At 43.2% G+C, this 22697-nt stretch overlaps 1 protein-coding gene across 3 annotated transcripts in view; it reads left to right on the forward strand.

The window, feature by feature from the left end:
- Positions 1-22697, forward strand: part of ano2b (anoctamin 2b) — a 122671-nt gene that overhangs the window by 70685 nt on the left and 29289 nt on the right. For all 3 annotated transcript variants that reach the window (XM_047390177.1, XM_047390178.1, XM_047390179.1), the window contains 4 exons: positions 3300-3442; positions 8191-8343; positions 16906-16958; positions 19886-20064. In XM_047390177.1, coding sequence (XP_047246133.1) covers positions 3300-3442; positions 8191-8343; positions 16906-16958; positions 19886-20064 — 528 coding nt within the window. The remainder of the gene's footprint in view (positions 1-3299; positions 3443-8190; positions 8344-16905; positions 16959-19885; positions 20065-22697) is intronic.

Below are 22697 nucleotides of genomic sequence, written 5' to 3' on the forward strand. Positions count from 1 at the left end.
TGGCCTCATCAAAGGTTCTAGTATGTGTGATCAATGAGCCATGACACACACCACGCAACCTTCTAGGTTTTGTCAAGTGGTCTGTGTCACATTCATGTACTTTAAAGCTTTTGCACCTGGTAGGCTAGCAGTGGTTTACTGAGAAGCTGTATGATGCATTATGGGTTGCTCAATATCAGGGCTGTACTATGGTTTAGGAAGAGTTTAAAGTTAAGCTACTCAGTAAGCATATAAAGCTATGGCGACCGAAACAGATGTTGTGTTCTGTGGCTTTTAAAATGTTTATTTAATTTATTTCATGTTTTGTGGTATTTTCACTGATTTTATTCCAAACTTTCACTTCACTCTCACATGCGAGATACCACCTCCATCACCAAATTCCTCCTGATGGTGGTCATTTCTTGGCTTATAAGAGCTTGCGGATTATTACTTTGTGTTGTCCAATAAAATTTTGAGAACTGACATGTTAAACTGTAAATATGCTTACTGTTTGAGAAAATTCCTTGCCAAAGATCCAAAATATAAATGTTTCCCACAGTATGATGCTTCCACCACCATGTTTAAATGAAGGGATGGTGTATGTTGGCTGGTGTGCAAAGTAAGCTGTCCATGCTTTGAAATGGAATATACATAGATTCACTGTGGCAACACAGTGGAGCAACATGTTCTTTCCAAAGATTTGATTTTCCTGTTCTCCGGGACAATCTGAAAGATGTTTAATTTAAAAAAATAACTGCACCTGCTGACCATCCCTGTACGTCCTGCAGTCTGTCCTTTATTTTTTTCTTAAGACAGTAATGACTTTGTTGCTGCCCTTCTGGTCATACCGCCATTGTCCAAAAGTCTTCAACTCACTGTGCATGCAGATACATGTGCCTCCACCTGCTGTCGGTAATAAGCAAAATCTGCACTGGTGGCACCAAAATATGGGAGGCCGTGACATGACCAACATGTCAACATGCAGTTGCTGCAATTTGTCAGAAGAACATTCTTAATATGAATCTCCCATTTTACCAGGTCCCAATGGTTCTCTATCAGATGCAGATCTGGTGTGCATAGGGGCCATTAGAGCCAGGGGAACTTTTATTGCCATGTTCAAAAAACAGTTTGAGATGAGCTTTGTGACATGGTGCATTATCCTGCTGGAAGTAGCCACCAGAAGATGGGTACAGCATGGTCATAAATGGGTGGACATGGTTAGCAGCAACACATGTAAGCTGTGGTGTTTAATGTGTGTGATGCTCAAATAGAATTGTGGTGCCCACGTGTACCAAGAGCAATATCCTCCACACCAATACACCACCACCAGCAGCCGGAGTCATACATCGCAGGAGGAATCCATAATTTCATTTTGTTCACACCAAATTCTGACCCTAACATCTGAATGTTGGACATATCACCATTTTCCCAATCTGGTATTGTTAAATGTTGGTGAGCCTGTGTGAACTGTTGCTTCAGTGGCCTCTGATTATATACAGTTGTTGGACAATGAAACTGAAACACCTGTCATTTTAGTGTGGGAGGTTTCATGGCTAAATTGGACCAGCCTGGTAACCAGTCTTCATTGATTGCACATTGCACCAGTAAGAGCAGAGTGTGAAGGTTCAATTAGCAGGGTAAGAGCACAGTTTTACTCAAAATATTGAAATGCACACAACATTATGGGTGACATACCAGAGTTAAAAAGAGGACAAATTGTTGGTGCACGTCTTGCTGGCGCATCTGTGTCCATGACAGTAAGTCTTTGTAATGTATCAAGAGCCACGGTATCCAGGGTAATGTCAGCATACCACCAAGAAGGACCAACCACATCCAACAGGATTAACTGTGGACGCAAGAGGAAGCTGTCTGAAAGGGATGTTCGGGTGCTAACCCGGATTGTATCCAAAAAACATAAAACCACGGCTGCCCAAATCACGGCAGAATTAAATGTGCACCTCAACTCTCCTGTTTCCACCAGAACTGTCCATCAGGAGCTCCACAGGGTCAGTATACACGGCCGGGCTGCTATAGCCAAACCTTTGGTCACTCATGCCAATGCCAAGCGTCGGTTTCAATGGTGCAAGGAGCGCATATCTTGCGCTGTGGACAATGTGAAACATGTATTGTTCTCTGATGAGTCCACCTTTACTGTTTTCCCCACATCCGGGAGAGTTACGTTGTGGAGAAGCCCCAAAGAAGCGTACCACCCAGACTGTTGCATGCCCAGAGTGAACCATGGGGGTGGATCAGTGATGGTTTGGGCTGCCATATCATGGCATTCCCTTGGCCCAATACTTGTGCTAGATTGGCACATCACTGCCAAGGACTACCGAACCATTCTTGAGGACCATGTGCATCCAATGGTTCAAACATTGTATCAGAATCATGCAACTTTCCACAGGGATTGTTAATGTGTGTTTACATTTATAGCACACATCTTTACTGTTAGCAACGTTCAAATCAGAAGATCCAAGACACCTGTAAACCCTCCATCTCCGTTTCACCTGCTCATTTCTACTGCTACAAATTCAGGTTTCCATTAATGATATCATGAATGAGTCTCAGGTTTTAACTTGTCTTTAGAATTGCTCATCCTGTGGTTGTTAGAACGATAAGATTCCAATAAGATGTTTGCTTTTCGGGTGTTGTAAATATTTATAGAGAAGAATGAAGATGATACTCATATGTTTCAAGGATGCACACAAACACGTTTTTTGTTAAGTCGCTGATTGGACAAATGCATTAGCATCTTTTGATCCATTTAAAGTTTACCAGTTTGAATACGAACTTCTCTCAGTGTCTTGTTGGATAGGTTCAGTGCACTTTAGGAACACACTGCTTTTTAGAGCCGGTTTGTGTGGAGTATTTAGGAGTAGTCAATATCTTATAATACTATTTTCATACCTCATCAGTTTTGCTCCTAAGGATTGTTTATATTATTTTTGTTGAAACACAATTGGCGTACACATGCCACAGAATTTTTCAACATGTCCAAACATTTTGTGGCAGACTGGCTTAGTCACGTTTTTTTATTGAAATAAGAAGAAGAAGAAAAAGAACTTCTTGCAGATGGGCAAGGACTACCGAACCATCTGTACAGACTCATCTGTATGCAGTAGGATGTTTCTTTGCAACACAGATGGTGACAACATAAACTGCTATATTTCATGCCAAAATTATGTGATATAAAAACATTTTATGTTGCATTCATTTAACAAGTAGTTGTTTATAAACTTTTCTATATTTTTCGAATGTTATTAATGTTTTCTCTTCTCTTGCCCTAACCATTTCCTATATATTTTGCTCGATCTAAACAGGAAGCTGAAGAAGTTGATTCGTGCACTAAAGGAAAAAGAACCATCACAGAAGGTGAAGGACGAAGAGAGGCGTCCCCAGCAGTGGAACCTGGACTATGCTTTGGTTCCGTTTGAAGGTCTCACACCCGAATACATGGAAATGAGTGAGTCTGCATTCACACACGCAGAGGAAACAACCTCAGGGACAATGAGCAACCAACAATCTTTTTCATTGAGTTTCCCCAAACATCACACAGAGCTGTTGCATAATCCAAGGGGCCCCGCTCATAAACACATGCAGTTAGACTAAAGAGCTTATGGATTCAGGATGTTCTGGATTTGTTTGGATCCACTCTTTCAAATTGATGGAATTTATTTAGATGTCATTTCACTAAGCATATGGTGAAATCTTCAAAAAGGACCAAATGGTACTTGATACTCAACCCTGAAGAGACCCTTTTTAATATAGATTCTGTGGCTTTCCAATAGTTGGAAGTGAGTACATAGGCTGTGTTTACTCAAAACCCACAATATGTCCATGTTAGCCAGAAACCACAGCACATAAACACTTGCAATGTAATAGCAGATGAAAGCTTGCTAGTCCTTCATTGATAAGTATCTGCTGTGTTTGAAATAGATATTTTTCATTCTAATTAGGCAATGATAAATTATTTAGCACTACTTTTATTAATCTTTATTCTCATCTTGTTGATTTAAAATTGTAAAGTTGTCTTTTACAGTCATTTGATATGAATATAAACTTTTGTTTAGGACAGATCCTAAAAAGGAAAAGTATCTGACCAGAGCAAAGTTTCATGTTAAGGTAAAGTATGATGTGGTATCAGACACAATGACCTTAAGGAGGTAAAGCCCATTTCTAATTTAGGGCAGCTACGTAGAAGAGGATGTTCAAGCAAATTCACCCCTGGGTCAGACTGTGAAATGCTCAGAGAAATTGTAAAGAACCCAAAAGCTCCTTTTCAGACTCTACGGGCCTCAGTAAGCATGTTATAAATAAAGGTTTATAATTGCATACTCAAAAAAAGACTGAAGAACTATGGCTTTTTTGGAAGTTAACGTGAGAACTCCTGTTCTCAATGAAAAAGAATATGACTTTTGGATAAGCCCGCAATTATTCATACCCCTGGCAGATTTAGGTGTAAACTAATCTTTTAACTTAACCATCTTGTTTCTTCTGACTGGAAGTAGTATCAAGCCAGAGTCCTGACTTGAATCTGACAGAGAATCTGTGGTGCGAGCTACAGATTAGAGGAGGCCTTTACAACCTCGAAGACCTGAAATGCATTCCCAAAGATGAATTGTCAAAAATACCAGAAGACACATGCAAAAAGCTACCCAGCAATTGTATAAAAAAATGTGATTGCTGTGATATCAGTGCAGGTTTTTCTATGAATCATCAAGAATAGCATAAACAATATGCAGCATTCAACTTTTATTAGAGTATATATAATTTACATTTTTCAAAAGCGATACACCTTTTACAGATTTCATTAGGACGATACCTGCCATATTTGCTATCAGAAACAAACTTCTTAGTTGAATGGAAACAATTTTAAGATTAAACATGAAATTGGTGTCAAGATCTTTGGGCTTAATTGTAGGTTTGCAAAGCTGCATCTGAATGAACCACAAAACAAGGGAAAAGAAGAGATATTTCTCCCTATTTGGAGAAAGCCAGACACAGCATTTCATTACAAACACCTCATACCAAGTATGGTGAAGGAAAGGTGATGGTTTGGGTTTGTTTTGGAGCCACAGCACCTGGGAAGCTTTAGGGTATTGAGATGACCACGAACTCCTCTGTAAACCAAAGTATTTAAGAGTCCAATGTGAGGCCACATGTTGAACAGGTGAAGCGTGATCTGGGTCCTGGTCATCAGAAGGACAACGATGCCAAACACAGCATGAAATCTACAACAGAATAAATGAAGAGGAAAAGAATAAAGGGATTACAATGGACCAGTCAAAGTCCAGACCACAACCCAACTAAAATGCTGTGAAGGAAATGCTCCCAGACCTCAATGAGGATTTTGACCCAACATTTTCAACATTGGTTCAAAATTCCTCTATAATTTTGCAAGACTGATAAAGTCAGACAAAACAGGACTACTTCAACTGCTAGGCAGATAAAGGAACACATTTGATTTAGTGGAAGACTTTAAAAAGAAACAGCGACTGCATGCTGTCACAAAGAAGACAACTGACACAGCTTGATATCTTTGATCCTTTTCTCGTGGTTGATTGGAGTCAAAGTTCAACTACAGTTTAACAAAACAGGACAACAGAGATCTGAATGTGACTTTTTATTAAAATAAGGCTAGTTCTGTTCTAAACTATACAACGTGCATAATTTAAAGAATATTATTGGCTATGTATTTAAGGCTTCTAAGCAATCCTCTCAGAGCTGCTGGTTTCTTGGTAACCTCTCGACTATCAACATACTAAAGTGCTACACTTCTTCACAAGTGGAAGTATCAGGCAACTTTTTGAATGCTTTAATTGCATTCCAACCGTTACAGCTTGAAAAGTCAATTTTATGTGTTGAAAAGGAAGATTTTGTGTGACACAGGAGGGTGGGAGGAAGACCGCCTCAGGGCGCAGCGCAGAATGTCAGAAATGTCTGCACTCTAAGTGGAAAACACTCACAAATACACACTCACACACACAAACAATGATGAGTGGATTGAGCCCATTTGCAAAAACTTTGATTTTATATGTGGGCCTGTCTGTTCCTGTGCAGTCTTTGTGTGGCTGGGCCGGACTCGTCGACTTCGGCTCAGGTAGACGACGAGGTTATTCTGAGCTTGCCCTCTAGCACTCGCTGCACTGCTGCCGTATTCTCTTCCTGGCCGCTCTTTGTCTCGGCGTGGTGTCCCGAGGTGAAGCCATCAGTCTCCGGCTTGCTAGAAATCCCTGTTCCCACACTGCTTAGATTCCACCACTCTGATCGGAGCAGTGTATCAGACCCAGGCTGGCAAACTGCAGTGTCTTTCTCGGGTTTCCTTTTTCACATTCTTAAGATGGAGCTGAACTGATCATTAATCAAGCAGCAATCAAGAAATGGCTGCACTTTATTCTCATTGATAAACTATGCTTCCCTTTAACCAACTAAGCAGATGCTCAATAATGACGTTCTTTACTCTTTGTGTAAGAACTTGGAGGAAACCAAACATTCAGTTGGAGCATAAAAGAGTCACAGTTGTGACACAGAACTATTAATACTACTAAAACAAAAATTTAGTCATTCACATTTAAAAACAAATCATGTAACAATGTGCAAAAAAATGGCAAGATTCGAAATCTGTTACACCTTTTACCTTTCCAATAGCTTCTGTCCCTTGAGCAGTGGTTGTATGGGATATTGGTTATATGGCTCTCCACCCACATTTAAAAAAATAAAAAAGAAAGATCCTGACCTTTTCCTAGGCATGTTGTTGCTTTAATCTGTCTTCCCAAAGTCTGGACGCAAGCCCACTTGAGCACAAAATGTTCCAGCATCACCTTCTTGGCCATTGAAGATGAAGGCCTGTGATTGCTTCTCTTTAGCCCTCTGGATGCTTGTTTTCTTCTGTTTAGCCATTAATGGTGGTTCTTCATTGTCTTTTCTTGATGTTAATTTACTATTCTTTGTTGTGCATTTTCTGCTTTCAAGGCATATTGGTTTAGGGGGACAGTTGTCATGCTGTCATGTTTTCAATGGTCAATTTGAATGTTTCTCTTTTACATCTTGAACATTTTGTTTGGAACTTGCTCCAAACACAGCTGACTTACAACAACCTACATCCTTTCCCAGTCTTTGTTTGGATTTACCCCCTAGAAGACATTTTTTTTAAAAAGGTGGCTCAGGTGTAGGCTTTCATCCGGTAACCGGTGGACTGCCTGTTCGAACCCCCATTCCAACTTAAATCAGCTGAATGCATCACTCTCTCATAGAAAATCTTGCAAAGCTACAAACACATCAGTATGTTGCAGTAATTGAAGATATTCTAAAAATTCAGACTGTGCCACTACACTCTGAAACAAAAGAGATTCAATTTATTCATATTTATTCACAAGTGAATATGATTTGGATAGTGTTGACTGTATCTTGTGGGTATTTGGAATGACTTTCAATGTTTGTTTTAATCTAAAAACTGTATTATTTATGAACACTTTAAGATGTGTGGGCTGGATTCCGCTAATAAACATTTATATTGTCTGATCAATAAATGTATTATATTTGGAAACTATTTTGTTCAGATAATTAAAGGTCTTCAAATTTAGTCCCATTACCTTTATATTCAATATTTGAATAGTTTATTTGAAAAAGGCCCTTGCTACCTCTGCCGAAGAGGTAATGGTTTCAGTTGAGTTTCTCTCTCTGTCTGCATGTGTGTGTTAGCAACGTTACGAATAAAGTTACAGACAAATTCTTATGAGATTTTTTTAACCAGAGGTGTGTCTTAGCCCACTGAAGAATGCATTTGGTGATCCGGATCCAGGATTCTTTTTTTCTATGGTGTCAGTGACCCTAACTTGGGTGGTGGACGTATGCAGTCTCTGACTGTCTTGTTAACTGTATTTTAGTCTCAGAGTATCTCTCTGTCGTTTATTTATCTCTACATGATTGTGATTAGTTGTTTGACGGAGCAGTCCGCCTTTTGTTTGATTGAAATGGAGGGATGGATGTATGATTTTCTTTTCTTTCTTTATTTCAAGACAAAAAAAAAAACACCTGAATGAGCATGCTATGAAGAGAGGGGTTCCACTTTGCTTACCAATGATTGCAACAATTTACCCTGCATTTCTTCCCCATACTGATACCTGAGAAAAAACAATTGTGCATTGATTGGTTTTAGCTGTACATTACTGAAGCAAATAATCCTGACTTTTTTTCTTTGTCTCTCCACAGTAATCCAGTTTGGTTTTGTTTCTCTCTTCGTGGCTTCTTTCCCACTGGCCCCTCTCTTCGCCCTGTTGAATAATGTCATTGAGATCAGGCTGGATGCCAGGAAGTTTGTGACAGAGCTACGCCGGCCAGTTGCTGCACGTGCTAAAGACATCGGTAAGCTGATCCAACTTGGGTAGCAAAAACTGGTACTAATGCGTAAAAGGGTTAGGGTCCAATATAAATTACTCGTACTCGTCGTCTTCCGCTTATCCGGGACCGGGTCGCGGGGGCAGCAGACTCAGCACAGACACCCAGACGTCCCTCTTCCCAGACATTTCCTCCAGCTCCTCTGGGGGGAGCCCAAGGCATTCCCAGGCCAGCCGAGAGACATAGTCCCTCCAGTGTGTCCTGGGCCATCCCCTGGGCCTCCTCCCGGTGGGACGTGCCTGGAACACCTCCCGAGGAAGGCGTCCATCAGGCATCCGGTATCGATGCCCGAGCCACCTCAACTGGCTCCTCTCGATGTGGAGGGGCAGCGGCTCTACTCCGAGCCCCTCCCAGATGGCCAAACTCCTCACTCTATCTCTAAGGGAGTGCCCGGCCACCCTACAAAGGAAGCTCATTTAGCCGCTTGTATCCGGGATCTCGTTCTTTTGGTCATGACCCAAAGTTCATGGCCATAGGTGAGGTTAGGAATGTAGACCGACCGCACCAATCCGTCTGTCGATCTCCTGCTCCATTCTTCCCTCACTCGTGAACAAGACCTTGAGATACTTAAACTCCTCCACTTGAGGCAGGAACTCCCCTCCAACCTGAAGAGGACAAGCCACCCTTTTCCGGTCAAGAACCATGGCCTCGGACTTGGAGGAGCTGATCTTCATCCCAGCCGCTTCACACTCGGCTGCGAACCGCCCCAGTGCATGCTGTAGGTCTTGGCTAGAGGGGGCCAGCAGGACCATGTCATCTGCAAAAAGAAGAGATGAAATCCTCTGGTACCCAAAGCAGACCCCCTCTGGCCCTTGGCTGTGCCTAGAAATCCTGTCCATAAAAGTTATGAACAGGACCGGTAACAAAGGGCAGCCCTGCCGGAGTCCAACATGCACCGGGAACAGGTTCGACTTAGTGCTGGCAATGCAAACCAAACTCCTGCTCCGCTTGTACAGAGACCGGATGGCCCCTAATAAAGGGCCCCCAACTCCATACTCCTGGAACACCCCCCACAGGGCATTACGAGGGACACAGTCAAATGCTTTCTCCGGTTGGGCAAACTCCCATGAACCCTCGGGTACCCTGTAGAGGGTATAGAGCTGGTCCAGTGTTCCACAGCCGAGACCAAAACCACACTGCTCCTCCTGAAGCCGAGGTTCGACTATCGGCCGGACTCTCCTCTCCAATACCCTGGCATAGGCCTTGCCAGGGAGGCTGAGGAGTGTGATCCCCTTGTAGTTGGAACACACCCTCCGGTCCCCCACCACCCCAGTCTGCCAGTCCAGAAGCACTGTCCCCGACTGCCACATAATGTTGAACAGGCCATGACAGCCCCACAACATCCAGAGACTTGAGGTACTCAGGGCGGATCTAAAATTGTGACGCTCAAGGTGGCAGCAGGTTGGAGTAGCTCTGTTACTTTTGATTCTGATTTATTCTTTTTTGGGAGCTATTCCTCTTGTGGTGGATACAGTTGATTTTTTTTGGACAACTGTCCTCTCCGGTGTCAGATGCTGTGCAGCTTGGAGGTTTTTTCCTAATACTTTCTATTTTTGGACATGTGTTATGATGCATTGCCATGGCAGCGGGGTTGTTTCTTACAAGGAGCAGCTGATTAATATCTCAAAAGCTCAAATAATACTTCAGCTACAACCCCAAATCCCTGATGAGTTGAAAAGGAGACGCCGTGGATGCAGAGCAGGAGCTAAGAGAAGAGAGGGAAGGAGGAAGTTCAAACCATCTCTTCCGTCGATTATGATGGGCAATGTGAGATCGTTGGGAAACAAGTTGGATGAACTCCAAGCCCTACAAAGAACCCAGCCAGAGTACCGGGCATGCAGTATCATGTGTTTTACTGAGACATGGCTGCAGGATCATATCCCTGACTCCAGCGTCTCTCTGCCAGGCTTTTTGACCATATGAGCAGACAGAGATTTAAAGAGGAGCGGCAAATGTAAAGGAGGAGGACTGGCAGTACTTGTGAACAACAGATGGTGTAATCCAGGACATGTTACTGTGAAGTGTCATCTCTGCAGTCCAGATATTGAACTGTTGGCAGTGAGTTTTTGTCCATATTATTTACCCAGAGAGTTCACCAGTGTTATTTTGGCAACAGTTTACGTTCCACCTTCCGCTGTTGCCGACACTGCATGTGATGCCATCAGCTCAGTTGTTGCTAAGCTACAGACACAACACCCCAATGCATTTGTGGCAATTTCTGGTGATTTTAACCATGCTTCACTCTCTGCTACACTTCCAACATTTCAACAGTTTGTCAGCTGCTCTACCAGAGAAAACAAAACATTGGATTTGTTTTATGCAAATGTCAAGGACTCATACATCTCTACAGCAAGACCTCTTCTAGGCAAATCAGATCACAATCTTGTTTTTCTCTGCTCGAAATATAAGCCCCTTGTTCAGAGACAACCTGTAATAAAGAGAAAATGGTCACAGGAAGCTGAAGAAGCTCTGCAAGGTTGCTTTGAGGCTACAGACTGGGATGCACTGTGCCAGCCACATAGAAAGGACATAAATGCCATGACTGAGTGTGTAACCGACTATATAAACCTCTGTGTGGATAACATCATCCTCACCAGAACCGTGAGATGCTTCCCCAACAACAAACCTTGGATCACCAGTGACCTGAAGGACCTGCTTAACAAAAAAAAAAGACCCTTCAGAGAAGGAGACAGAGAATTATTGAGGATTATACAGAAGCAACTTAAAGTCAAGATAAGAGACAGCAAGGAGGTGTACAAGGGGAAGGAAGCTGGAGAGCAAGCTCCAGCAAAACAATATCAGAGATGTGTGGATGGGGATGAAGAAGATCACAGGCTCCAAGCAGAAGGATGATCAGACCGATGGAGGTCTGGACAGAGCCAATGAACTGAACACATTCTTCAATAGGTTCAGTTCAGAAACAAGCTTCGCATCCTCCTCTCCTGCTCACAGCCAAACAGACATTCCACCTTCCTTTGACCCAGAGGACCCACAGCTGTCCAGTAACACCTCACATTTTTTATCTTCCACCTCAGCCCCAGACCCTTCTGCTTCTACATGTTTGCCTTCAACCATATCAGAAGATGCTGATGCTTTCTTTGCTTCCTCCTTCCACCTGTGTGTCTCAAGAAGTCAAGTGAAGATGCAACTGGAAAGACGGAATCGGAATAAGGCTGCAGGTCCAGATCATGTCAGCCCTAGAGTCCTGAAGGCCTGTGCAGAGCAGCTCTGTGGGATTCTGCAGCACCTCTTCAACCTTAGCCTGGCCCAGAAGAAGGTTCCGGTGTTATGGAAGACCTCCTGTCTTGTTCCGGTACCAAAGAAAACTCACCCATCAGTCCTCAATGACTATAGACCTGTTGCCCTGACATCTCACATCATGAAGGTCCTAGAGAGACTCCTGTTGGCCCACCTGAGTAAGCAAACAGTAAACCATCAGGGCCCCCTTCAGTTTGCTTATCGCTGTGGAGTTGGAGTTGAAGATGCCATCATACACCTGCTTCAACAAACCCACTGTCATCTGGACAAAGCCAGCAGCACTGTGAGGATCATGTTCTTTGATTTCTCCAGAACATTTAACGCAATCCAACCTGATTTGTTTTGTCAGAAACTCCAGAAGACTCAGGTGGAGGCCTCAACAATCTCCTGGATCAAAGACTACCTGACAAACAGACCACAGTTTGTGAGACTGAAGGGTTGTGAGTCTAACCAGGTAGTCAGCAGCACAGGAGCACCACAGGGGACGGTACTCTCACCATTCCTTTTCACTCTACACACCTCAGACCTCCAGGACCAGACAGACTCCTGTCATCTGCAGAAATACTCGGATGATTCTGCAGTTGTTGGTGGATCAGAGATGGACAAGAAGATGAGTACAGGAAGGTGGTGGACCACTTTGTGGCATGGTGTGGAAACAATCATCTCATTTTGAACATGACTTAAACAAAGGAGATGATTGTAGATTTTAAGAGAAACAGGAATAATCCAAAAACTATTTCTATCATGGGAGAAGAAGTGGAGTTGGTGGAGGAGTATAAATACCTCAGTGTTCACCTGGACAACAGACTAGAGTGGAGATGCAACTGTGAAGCCATCTACAAGAAGTGACAGAGCAGACTGTACTTCTTGAGGAAGCTTAGGTCCTTTGGTGTTTGCAGAAAGATGCTGCATATCTTCTATAAGTCTGTTGTGGAGAGTGTGATCTCTTCTGCCATCATCTGCTGGGGTAGCAGCATCAGAGCCAGGGACTTAAAAAAGCTCAACAAGTTGATAAAGAAGGCTGGTTCTGTTCTGGAGACTCCTCTGGAACCTCTGGAGATCATTGTGGAAAGACGGGTTCTTCATAAAATGAAGAACATTATGAAGAACCCTGAGCATCCTCTTCATGAGACTGTCCTACAACAACAGAGTGTCTTCAGTCAGAGGCTTCTTCAGATCTGCTGTAAGACGGAGCGCTACAGGAGATCCTTCCTGCTCACAACAATCAGCATCTACAACGGCTCTTTGAAGAAACCTTCATAATGAGCTACAACAACATTTAATTTCCCTTTGGGATTAATAAAGTATTTTTGAATTGAATTGAATTGAATCTCATCCACCCCCTGAAGCCCTTCCACTGCGGAGCTTTTTAACCACCCCTAACCAACTCAGCCTGGGTGATGAAAGAGTCCAAATCCGAGTCCCCAGCCTCTGTTTCCACCTGGGAATGCGTGATGGCAGGATTGAGGAGATCCTTGAAGTACTCCTTCCACTGCCCGATAATGTCCCCAGTTGAGGTCAGCAGCCTCCCAACCCCTCGTAAACACAGTTGGCGAAGCACTGCTTCCCCCTCCTGAGGCGGCGGACGGTTTGCCAGAATCGCTTTGAGGCCAACTGGTAGTCTTTCTCCATGGCCTCACCGAACTCCTCCCAGGCCCGAGTTTTTGCCTCCGCCACAGCCCGGGCTGCAGTACGCTTGGCCTCACGGTACCCGTCAGCCGCCTCAGGAGTCTTACAAGCCAACCACAGCCGATAGGACTCCTTCTTCAGCTTGACAGCATCCCTTACTGCCGGTGTCCACCACCGGGTTCGGGGATTGCCGCCGCGACAAGCACCGCAGACCTTACGGCCGCAGCTACGGGCAGCAGCATCGACAGTAGATGCGGAGAACATGGTCCACTCGGACTCTATGTCTCCAACATCCCTCGGAATCTGGTCAAAGCTCTCCTGGAGGTGGGAATTGAATACATCCCTGGCCAAGGGCTCTACCAGATGTTCCCAGCAGACCCTCACTATGTGCTTGGGCCTGGCAAGTCTTTCCAGCTTTCTCCTCCTCCAGCAGATCCAACTCACCACCAGGTGGTGATCAGTGGACAGCTCAGCCCCTCTCTTCACCCGAGTGTCCAAAAGATGCGGCCGAAGGTCTGATGATACGACAACAAAGTCAATCATTGACCTCCTGCCTAGGGTGTCCTGGTGCCAAGTGCACTGATGGACACCCTTATGTTTGAACTTGGTGTTCATTATGGACAATCCGTGACTAGCACAGAAGTCCAATAATGAAACACCACTCGGATTTAGATCGGGGAGGCCATTCTTCCCGATCACGCCTCTCCGGGTGTCACTGTCGTTTCCCACGTGGACGTTGAAGTCCCCCAGCAGAATAATGGAGTCCCCGGGAGGGGCACTATGCAGCACCCCTGACAGGGACGCCAAGAAGGCCGGGTTCTCCGCACTACCGCTCGGCCCGTAGGCCGAAATGACAGTCAGAGACCTCTCCCCAACCCGAAGGCGCAGGGATGCGACCCTCTCATCCACCGGGGTAAACCCCAACACAAGAAAGCTGAGCTGGGGGGCAACAAGCAAACACACCCCAGCCCGCCACCTCTCCCTGCGGGCCACTCCAGAGTAGAAGAGAGTCCAGCCCCTCTCAAGGAGATGGGTTCCAGAGCCCACATTATGCGTGGAGGTGAGCCCGACTATTTCTAGTCGATATATCTCGACCTCCCGCACAACCTCAGGCTCCTTCCACCCCAGCGAGGTGACATTCCATTTCCCCAGAGCCAGCCTACGCATCCAGGGATCGGGCTGCTAAGGTCTCCACCTTCGTCCGCCGCCCAATTCTCCTTGCACCGGTCCGTCACGGTTCCCCCCTGCAGGTGGTGGGCCCACTGGGGGATGGCCTCGTGTCTCTTGTTCAGGCTTAGTCCCGCGAGGAGCAACCCAGCTACCAGGCATTCTCCGACCAGTCCCAAGCCCAGGCCTGGCCTGGGTGTGGCCCCGGCTCCGCCGTTCCGGGCGACGTCACGTGCCTCGATTTAATAGTCGTCATGAGTGGTTCTTGAACCGCTCTTTGTCTGACCCGTCACCTAGAGACTGTTTGCCATGGGAGACCCTACCAGAGGCATTTAAGCCCCAGACAACATAGTTTCTAGGATCATTCGAGCACTCAAACCCCCTCCACCACGTTAAGGTGGCGGTTCAAGGAGGTCCAATATAAATGAATTTAAATACATTTACAGTCATGAAAAAAACATGAGGGCCCCTTATGACAGCACGTGTGTTTTTGACATTCTTGGACGTTCAAAATCAATTTAAAAAATATTTACAAATTCAAGTCATAAAAATATGTCTGACAAGGGACATTTACTGTCATTTACTGTCATATTCAATAAGTTAGAATATTATTGAAATGTTTGTTTATTTCATGTACTCATTCACTATGTTTTCAAGCATTATTTCTGGTAATTATGATGATTTTCTCCTTACAATGAAAACATTTAAGATTGAAACATTAGATCAGACAAATAAAAAAAACATTTTTAATACAAAAATGTGGGCTTAATAAAAAGGATGTTTAATAGCTGATTAAAGGTTGCTATTTTCAAAAGGTACTTTTAATCTAACAAAGAAGCCTTATCAGAATGCATATTCTATGACTGTAGTTTCCAAATAGAAGATTCAATTCAAACATTCAAAATAACTGCCTAAATGCCCAGATCTGTCGGTCCAAGCAAGTTAATGCTTAAAGCAGAGGGCACGATGCTGAAAGTAGTCTCCAGGAACCCTAAAATGTCAACAGAGGAGCTTAGCAGGCTCTTACTAGACTGAGTTTTAACCTTTATGGGAGTTGTACGAGGTGGAAACCTTTGCTTTCTAAGAAAAGCTTGAAGGCCAGACTCCGAGAGAATGTTGACAAAGACCAGGATTTCTAGAATAATGGTTTTTGGCCAGATGAGTGTTGAATTTAATTAGTTGGACACCAGAGGAGAGTTCAAATACATCATCCTGAGAAAAGGCACCATTCTAGAAATCAAAATGACCTGTTCTAACTCTGCATAAAGCTTGAAGTATCTTTGCTGCTTTGCTAAGATGCTTTGCTGCAGGAAGACCTAACCAGTTTGCCATCACAAAAATCCACCATGAATTCTACCGTGGATCATGGGGACTTTCTTTGGTATCAATAAAGAAAAACTAAAGCTGAAGTAGAACTGGACACTGCAACACAATAATGACCCAAAACATTGCAAATTCACCAAGATCTGGCTACTTACAGGTTTGTCAAAATGATCACATCTTTTGAAGAAGTGGGAAAAACTGACATTAGTGTAGAAAAAGGTTATAATGATTTACAATCATCAACTATTTTTCTCGCTAACAATTTCTTACAAATAAAAATTGGAGAAGTGTGGCATGCATTGGTGGAACATCCTGAAGAAGGTGCCATCAGAAGATGAGAAGAAAACGGAACCTTTGTCATGGCGAAACATTAACTGCTTACATCACCCTGAGAAGACCACCTTGAGGGTGAAACATTGTGCTATGAGAGACAGGAAACTAGGTAGCGTTGATCGGAAGATGTATGGAGCTAAATATGGGAGAACTTTATAAGAACATCTGCAAAAGTGTGACTTAAGATTGGGCTAGAGGTTCACCTTCCAGCAGGGCAATAATACTAAACATACAACCAGAGCTACAATGGAAAAACTGGGCTCAAAGTATATTTCTGAGTTTAAGTATCCTAGTCAAAGTCCAGTCCTAAATCCAATTCAGCCTGTGGCAAAACTTAAAAACAGCTGTTCACCGACACTCTTTAAGGAGCAAGTGTTTCAGTGTATAAACAAAATAAAACTACCATGTTACAGAATTTTTGTTTAAATCTTTTTTACATCAGTTTGGGCCGGTATTTTCACTCTAATTTATTTAACATCCCTAACACATAGGCCCAATTCCATGTAACTGAGACAAAACCTCAGCTTGTCCATTAAAACTCTTCTGAGAACGGCTGACCTACTTACTACTCATTAATACTTCACACAACCCCACTTAAGCACAAAAACTGGAATATCTCTGTTTAGTATACACAGCCGGCATACAGACACAGACTCAGAGGAATCAACACCCATTGGAAAACAGCGTTGCTAATTCATTTTGAAACAATTTTACTTTAATAAAAATAGTCTGAATGATGCTAATGATGGTCATAGTGCTGAAATGCTGACATGATTGATTTTCTTCTACTTCTCTCTCCTTTTCACTCCTCTTTTATAGGTATATGGTACAACATATTGAGTGGAATGGGCAAACTGTCAGTCATAATAAATGTAAGTATGAATACAATGTCATGATTGTTATTAACATTTTTTTTTTTATCTTGATCAGCAAATAAGTTAAAATATGTTTAAAACCTTTCTATGAAGCCAGAACCTTGAAGCTTCATAGTAACATCTCTGTCCTGTCATTGTACCTCAACTTAAAGTTTTTAGCATTCAGCTCACATTCATTTGCAGGCGTTTCAGTCCACCCAGTGTCCAGGTTAAATTTGAAGGGAAAAAAAATCTGTTTTAAACACGATTATGAGATGTTGTTAAATAATACGAATTTAGGAGACAAGCCACCCTTTTCCGCTCGAGAACCATGGCCTCGGACTTGGAGGAGCTGATCTTCATCCCAGCCGCTTCACACTCGACTGCGAACCGCCCCAGTACATGCTGTAGGTCTTGGCTAGAGGGGGCCAGCAGGACCACGTCATCTGCAAAAAGAAGAGATGAAATCCTCTGGTACCCAAACCAGACCCCCTCCGGCCCTTGGCTGTGCCTAGAAATCCTGTCCATAAAAGTTATGAACAGGACCGGTGACAAAGGGCAGCCCTGCTGGAGTCCAACATGCACCAAGAACAAGTACGACTTAGTGCTGGCAATGCGAACCAAACTCCTGCTCTGCTTGTACAGAGATCGGATGGCCCCTAGAAAAGGGGCCCTGATTCCATACTCCTGGAGCACCCCACACAGGGCATCATGAGGGACACAGTCGAATGCTCTCTCCAGGTCCACAAAACACATGTAGACTGGTTGGGCAAACTCCCATGAGCCCTCGAGTATCCTGTAGAGGGTACATAAACTTTTACTCAAATTTAATTCAAACTGAACATTTATTAGTAAACATTCATGGAATGGTAAATTGTGATTCACTTAAATTCATGAAGAATCTTGACTCTTTTGTAGATGGCCCCCTGTCCCGATGAAGATGGGGATCATTGGGGCCTGGGGTCGGGGAGGGGGGTCGGGGTCCATGCCGAGGTCGCTCAGGTTTAGGCACCAGCCCAGGCTAGCCCAGCCCAGGTTCATGTGCTGTGGCGGTTTGCCTCTCTCCACTCCCAGAGGGAAGGGGACCACCTCCTGGGTCCGGGGGCTGGTTGTCCCTATGAGGTATCGGCACCTGGACCTGGGAGTATACAGTATGTATGGGGAGTGTGAGTGAGTGTATGACGTCCATTGTTGTTTGTCTTTACATTGGGTGCGTGGATGTGAGTGTTTTTATGTGTACGCATGAGGGTGGGAATGTGTGATTGTGACTGTGTGTGTCTGTTTTTTGTGTCAGGTTGGGTCTTGGGCTGCTCCCTCTCCTGGATCAGTTTAGGCCCCCATCAAATGTAGGGCCCTATTTCCTCCCTGCCACACTACTTGCCGGTGGTTGGTATCTCTGCCTGCTGGTGTACTTGTGGTTCTTGGTATCCGGGGCTGGGTGCTTTGGTGTGTGCCGGCTCACTCCTGGTGGCTGCTTGCTGGGGCCTGGACCCCTGGGCTCTGTCGGGCCTTCGCTTGGGGAGTGATATATCCCGGGGTCTTGGGTCTCAGGGTCCATGTCTGGATCTGCTTGGGTGTAGACGGCTGCCGGCGGGGCCTGTGGGCTTGTTGCTGCAACTCCCTGGGGCTTCTGCACTGTGGCTGCTGGGTGGTTCCCCTGGGACTCTCCCCTGCTTTTCTCTGGGGTGGTTGCAGTAGTCCTGACGATGGTTCTCAGGGCTCTGGGGAATTTAGATGTGGCATTTAGATATGGCTCGGATCTCCTCCGCATCGGTCCCAGGTCCAGGAGGGGCAGGTCTGTGGCTCCTCACACTTGTTATTGCATATTTTTATGGAGAAACCTTGTATACACAAGTGCCCTCACCCTCAGACCCACAGGTGTTTAGATTCAGGTGTTACCAGATACACAATTGTTCTATATTGAGCCACATTTACCACTAAATAAATCTTGCATTCAAGTACCGTTCACTTTTTTGGAAAAAAAGCTGTTAATATGAATGTTTCTGCAGATATAGAAGCAAGCAGGGTGTTATCTTGTATTCTCTTCATCCTTCTTTCTCTCCTACATTCTTTTCTCCTTCTCTCCCCTTTTCCTTTTTGCCCCACCTCTCTCTCTTTTATGCTTCTTATTTTTTTCCATTTCATTTCTGTCTCCGTGTTTGTAACAATTGAAAGCGTTAGCTGTAATGTTCCACTTGTGAAAGAAAATCTGTTGGACTTTTTCTTGGCACTCAGACAACAATTCTGAGCGCTACCCTGTCGATCAGGACACAGTTAAAAGAAATTAAAAATAAAATAAATTCATGATGAATCATGAATTAATTTAATTAAATGTCCCTTATCAAGTTGTCCCTTGAAATCACAATTTTGTGGTGCCATTAACAAGCTTTTGGCATAACTCCAAGTGGATAATGGACCTCTGTTCTTATCAGAATTGGTAGAACTCATTTATATTGGCTATTGTGTTGTGAATGACTGAACTTTTAAGAATTATCTACAAATTATCTGTTGGGTTGACATGGCGTGGGTGGGGGATCATTATTTTGTCAGAACACTGTATTCTGTCTAATTTTCAAACATCTAGGAGTTTATTTGAGTCAAATTTAAAGAATTTGAAGAATAGTCCTCCTTCATTGTTTCCATTAATTTCTTGAAATGCACCAGCCCCATAGCATGATGCTGCCACCACCATGCTTTACAGCCTGAGTGCCTTCCCGTGACTCCAACATACTTCATGTCATTGTCACTGTTAAGAAATTAATTGTCCTTGGCCCAAAGTGACTCAGTTCAAACAACAAAGTGTACATAAGAGGCTGTCTTTTTTGGGATCCAATTCTAACTTTGAGAACTACTAGTCTAAAGGACTAATTTAAGGTTTTAGAGGAATCATTCTAAATGAATAATATTAAATAGTCTCACTTGTTATGTTTTTTGTTTTTCTGTAGGCCTTTGTGATCTCCTTCACGTCAGACCTCATCCCTCGGCTCGTCTACCAGTATATGTACAGCCCGACGGGCACCATGAACGGATTCATTGACCACACACTCTCCTTTTTTAATGTGTCCAATTTTAAAACTGGGACAGCGCCGCATAACTCAGATCATGGGGACGTCACTGTCTGCCGGTAAGAACCACATCAAAAAAACTTACACAGGCTTTTTTTTTTTCAAATTCCTGCCAATCATCAAAATGTTTGGCAATTGGACAATTTTTGGAGATTCAGAAAAGAAACACCCTTTACATGTTTGCCAATGCTCTTTGCTTTTATTGTACCTCCAAAACAATTAGGTCAGTTCATAATATTATGATCATGCGATCTCACATAAGCAGGTGACAATGGATAGATGAATAGATATTATGATATGGGGAAACATTTTTTGCCTCTTTTATTTTTAGCTTTTTACAACACAACATTTCCAATTTCCTGTTGTCTCTGTCATTCCCAGATATTTCATTAAATTCTGTTTACAGAGGCGTCTTCAATATCTGAACGTTTTCTTTATACTTGGGAGCAAATTAATTTTGAAAGCCCATTTTGCATCACCAGAAACCTCTAGGTCATGCTGTGAAGAAGAACTAAAGATCATGCCATTGTATCGTACCAGGTTTATCTTTGTGTCATCCTAGGTTCTTTCTGGACCTCTCTAGAAGAGTAACTTTTAGTAACTTTCCACTGATTCCATGATTTCCTTTTCAGCTGCCAACAACTTTATATATTGACTGCCGATGTGACAAGCACCTTCTAAATGTGAAATGTACTATATTTTAACGTTTTAGGTTAAGAACACCTTAATGCCAACAGTATTGCTTTTTAATTCCAAGACATAATGTCTTACGACTCCAAATGATATGTAATTAACTGCCAAAGACAGTCCACCATTGTATCCTTCCTACATTTTTGCTGATGCCATTGGCAAGAATCTCTTGTATAATGTTAAAATAAAGCACTGTAGAGAGAAAGGTCACGGATGATAGCTCCCACAGACAGCTAAGGCCGACCTGCAGTTACATAAGACAGCAAAGCACTGCAATGCAAGAATATGATCTTTGTGTTTGAGTACTGTGATACGTCACACCAAAAATATGACGCGATGCTTTACGCCTTTAATGGTTATTAAGCGTGAAATTGGTAGCAAATGTCCCAAGAAGGGTTTTTTGTGTCCACAATGTGCACTGCTGTGTACAACAGCTGTTTCTGGGCTTGAAGGCCAGTCATTCAGCTCTTGATGTCAAAAACTTCATGGAGTTAATGTCTTTTTATCCCCTTTGTCTTTCCAAATTGATGTTGGGATTGTGGTTGTATGGATGAATACTTGTCACAGGACAGACGAATGAATAGATGCGTGGTAGTACCGAATTGAGCAGAAAGGAAGGAGGGGGTCGACACCATTGATGAAATGATCAGATAAGAATGCAAAGAAACGATGCTTCTTTTATAACAAAGAAGAGATTAAACAGGATGGAAAGATACATGACAGAGAGCAAAGAAGGAAACTAGCCACTCTTGGTTGGTTTAGAAAGATAGATGGTGTGACAGAACCATTTCAATTTTTTATTAGATTTAAACACAGCAGTATGAAGGACTAAAGAAGAACTTATGCATCAGTAGGCAAACCATGACTGCACATCTCTTCAGTAAGACTGTCTCTACTATACCATCAGAGTTGAAGTTCTTTTATCACATTCAAAAAGTGTAAAGCCACAATCTTTGTGTATTTTATTAGGATTTTATGTGACAGACCTACACAAAGTAGAACATAACTGTGGAGTGGAAGGAAAATAATTCATGACAAAAAATATACAACTGAAAAATAATTGAAAAGTGTCCATTATGGTTAACCCCCTGTTTATAAAACCTGATTTTGCTGCAAATTATAGAGTTGTTGAGGTATTTCTGAGGTGTTTTTCATATCTAAATTTCAATAATTTTGGCTATATTTCTTTGCAAAGTTGGTCAAGCTTAGTCAGATTGGAGCTTCTATGAACATTCATTTTCAAATCTTGCCACAAATTACCAATTAGATTTAGGTCTGGACTTTGACTAGGGCATTTTGACAAATGAAAAGGCTTCTTGTATAAACCATTCCTTTATAACTCTGCTTGCTTATATGGAGTCATTCTCCGGTTGGATTGTAATCCTCCTCCCCAGTCTCATGTCTTTTCCAGTTTCTATCGGGTTTCCCTCCTTGATTGCTCTGCATTTAGCTCCATTCATCATCTAGTCAACTTTGACCAGCTTTTCTTATTCTGCCAAAGAAAATGATCCCCACAGTCTCATGCTGCCACTACCATGTTTTACCTTTTGCATGATGTGTTCAGGCTGATATATTCTCTCTCACGTAACAATTTGCATATAGCCTATAAAGTTCAGTTTTGTCTTACTTTGCCAGTGCACCTTTTCCTTTTGTTTAACGTCTTTCGACAACCTTGTGGCATACTGCATCCAAATTAGAGGTTGACACAAGAGTGGATTTTCTCTCCTGTCCCATCCCGCTCCCACAGAAAAATGTCTTGTCCCATCCCAATCCCAGGCCAGCATAAAGAAAAAAATCCTGTCCCGTCCCACTCCTGGTGAATTGACTCCCACTCCCATCCCGCTCCCATTCAGAACGACTCCCACTCCTGTGCCACTCCCTGTTTTGTTTTCTTCATTTAGTCTTTTGGCAATTTCTTTGAAGGACCAGTTAGGTCCCTGTTTTTAGTTGTAGTAAAGGCCAGTTAAAGTAAAAAGAATAATAATGAAGAAATAATAAAATA

This window comes from Girardinichthys multiradiatus, chromosome 17 (genome assembly GCF_021462225.1).
Source record: "Girardinichthys multiradiatus isolate DD_20200921_A chromosome 17, DD_fGirMul_XY1, whole genome shotgun sequence".
In the NCBI taxonomy this organism is placed as follows: Eukaryota; Metazoa; Chordata; class Actinopteri; order Cyprinodontiformes; family Goodeidae; genus Girardinichthys; species Girardinichthys multiradiatus.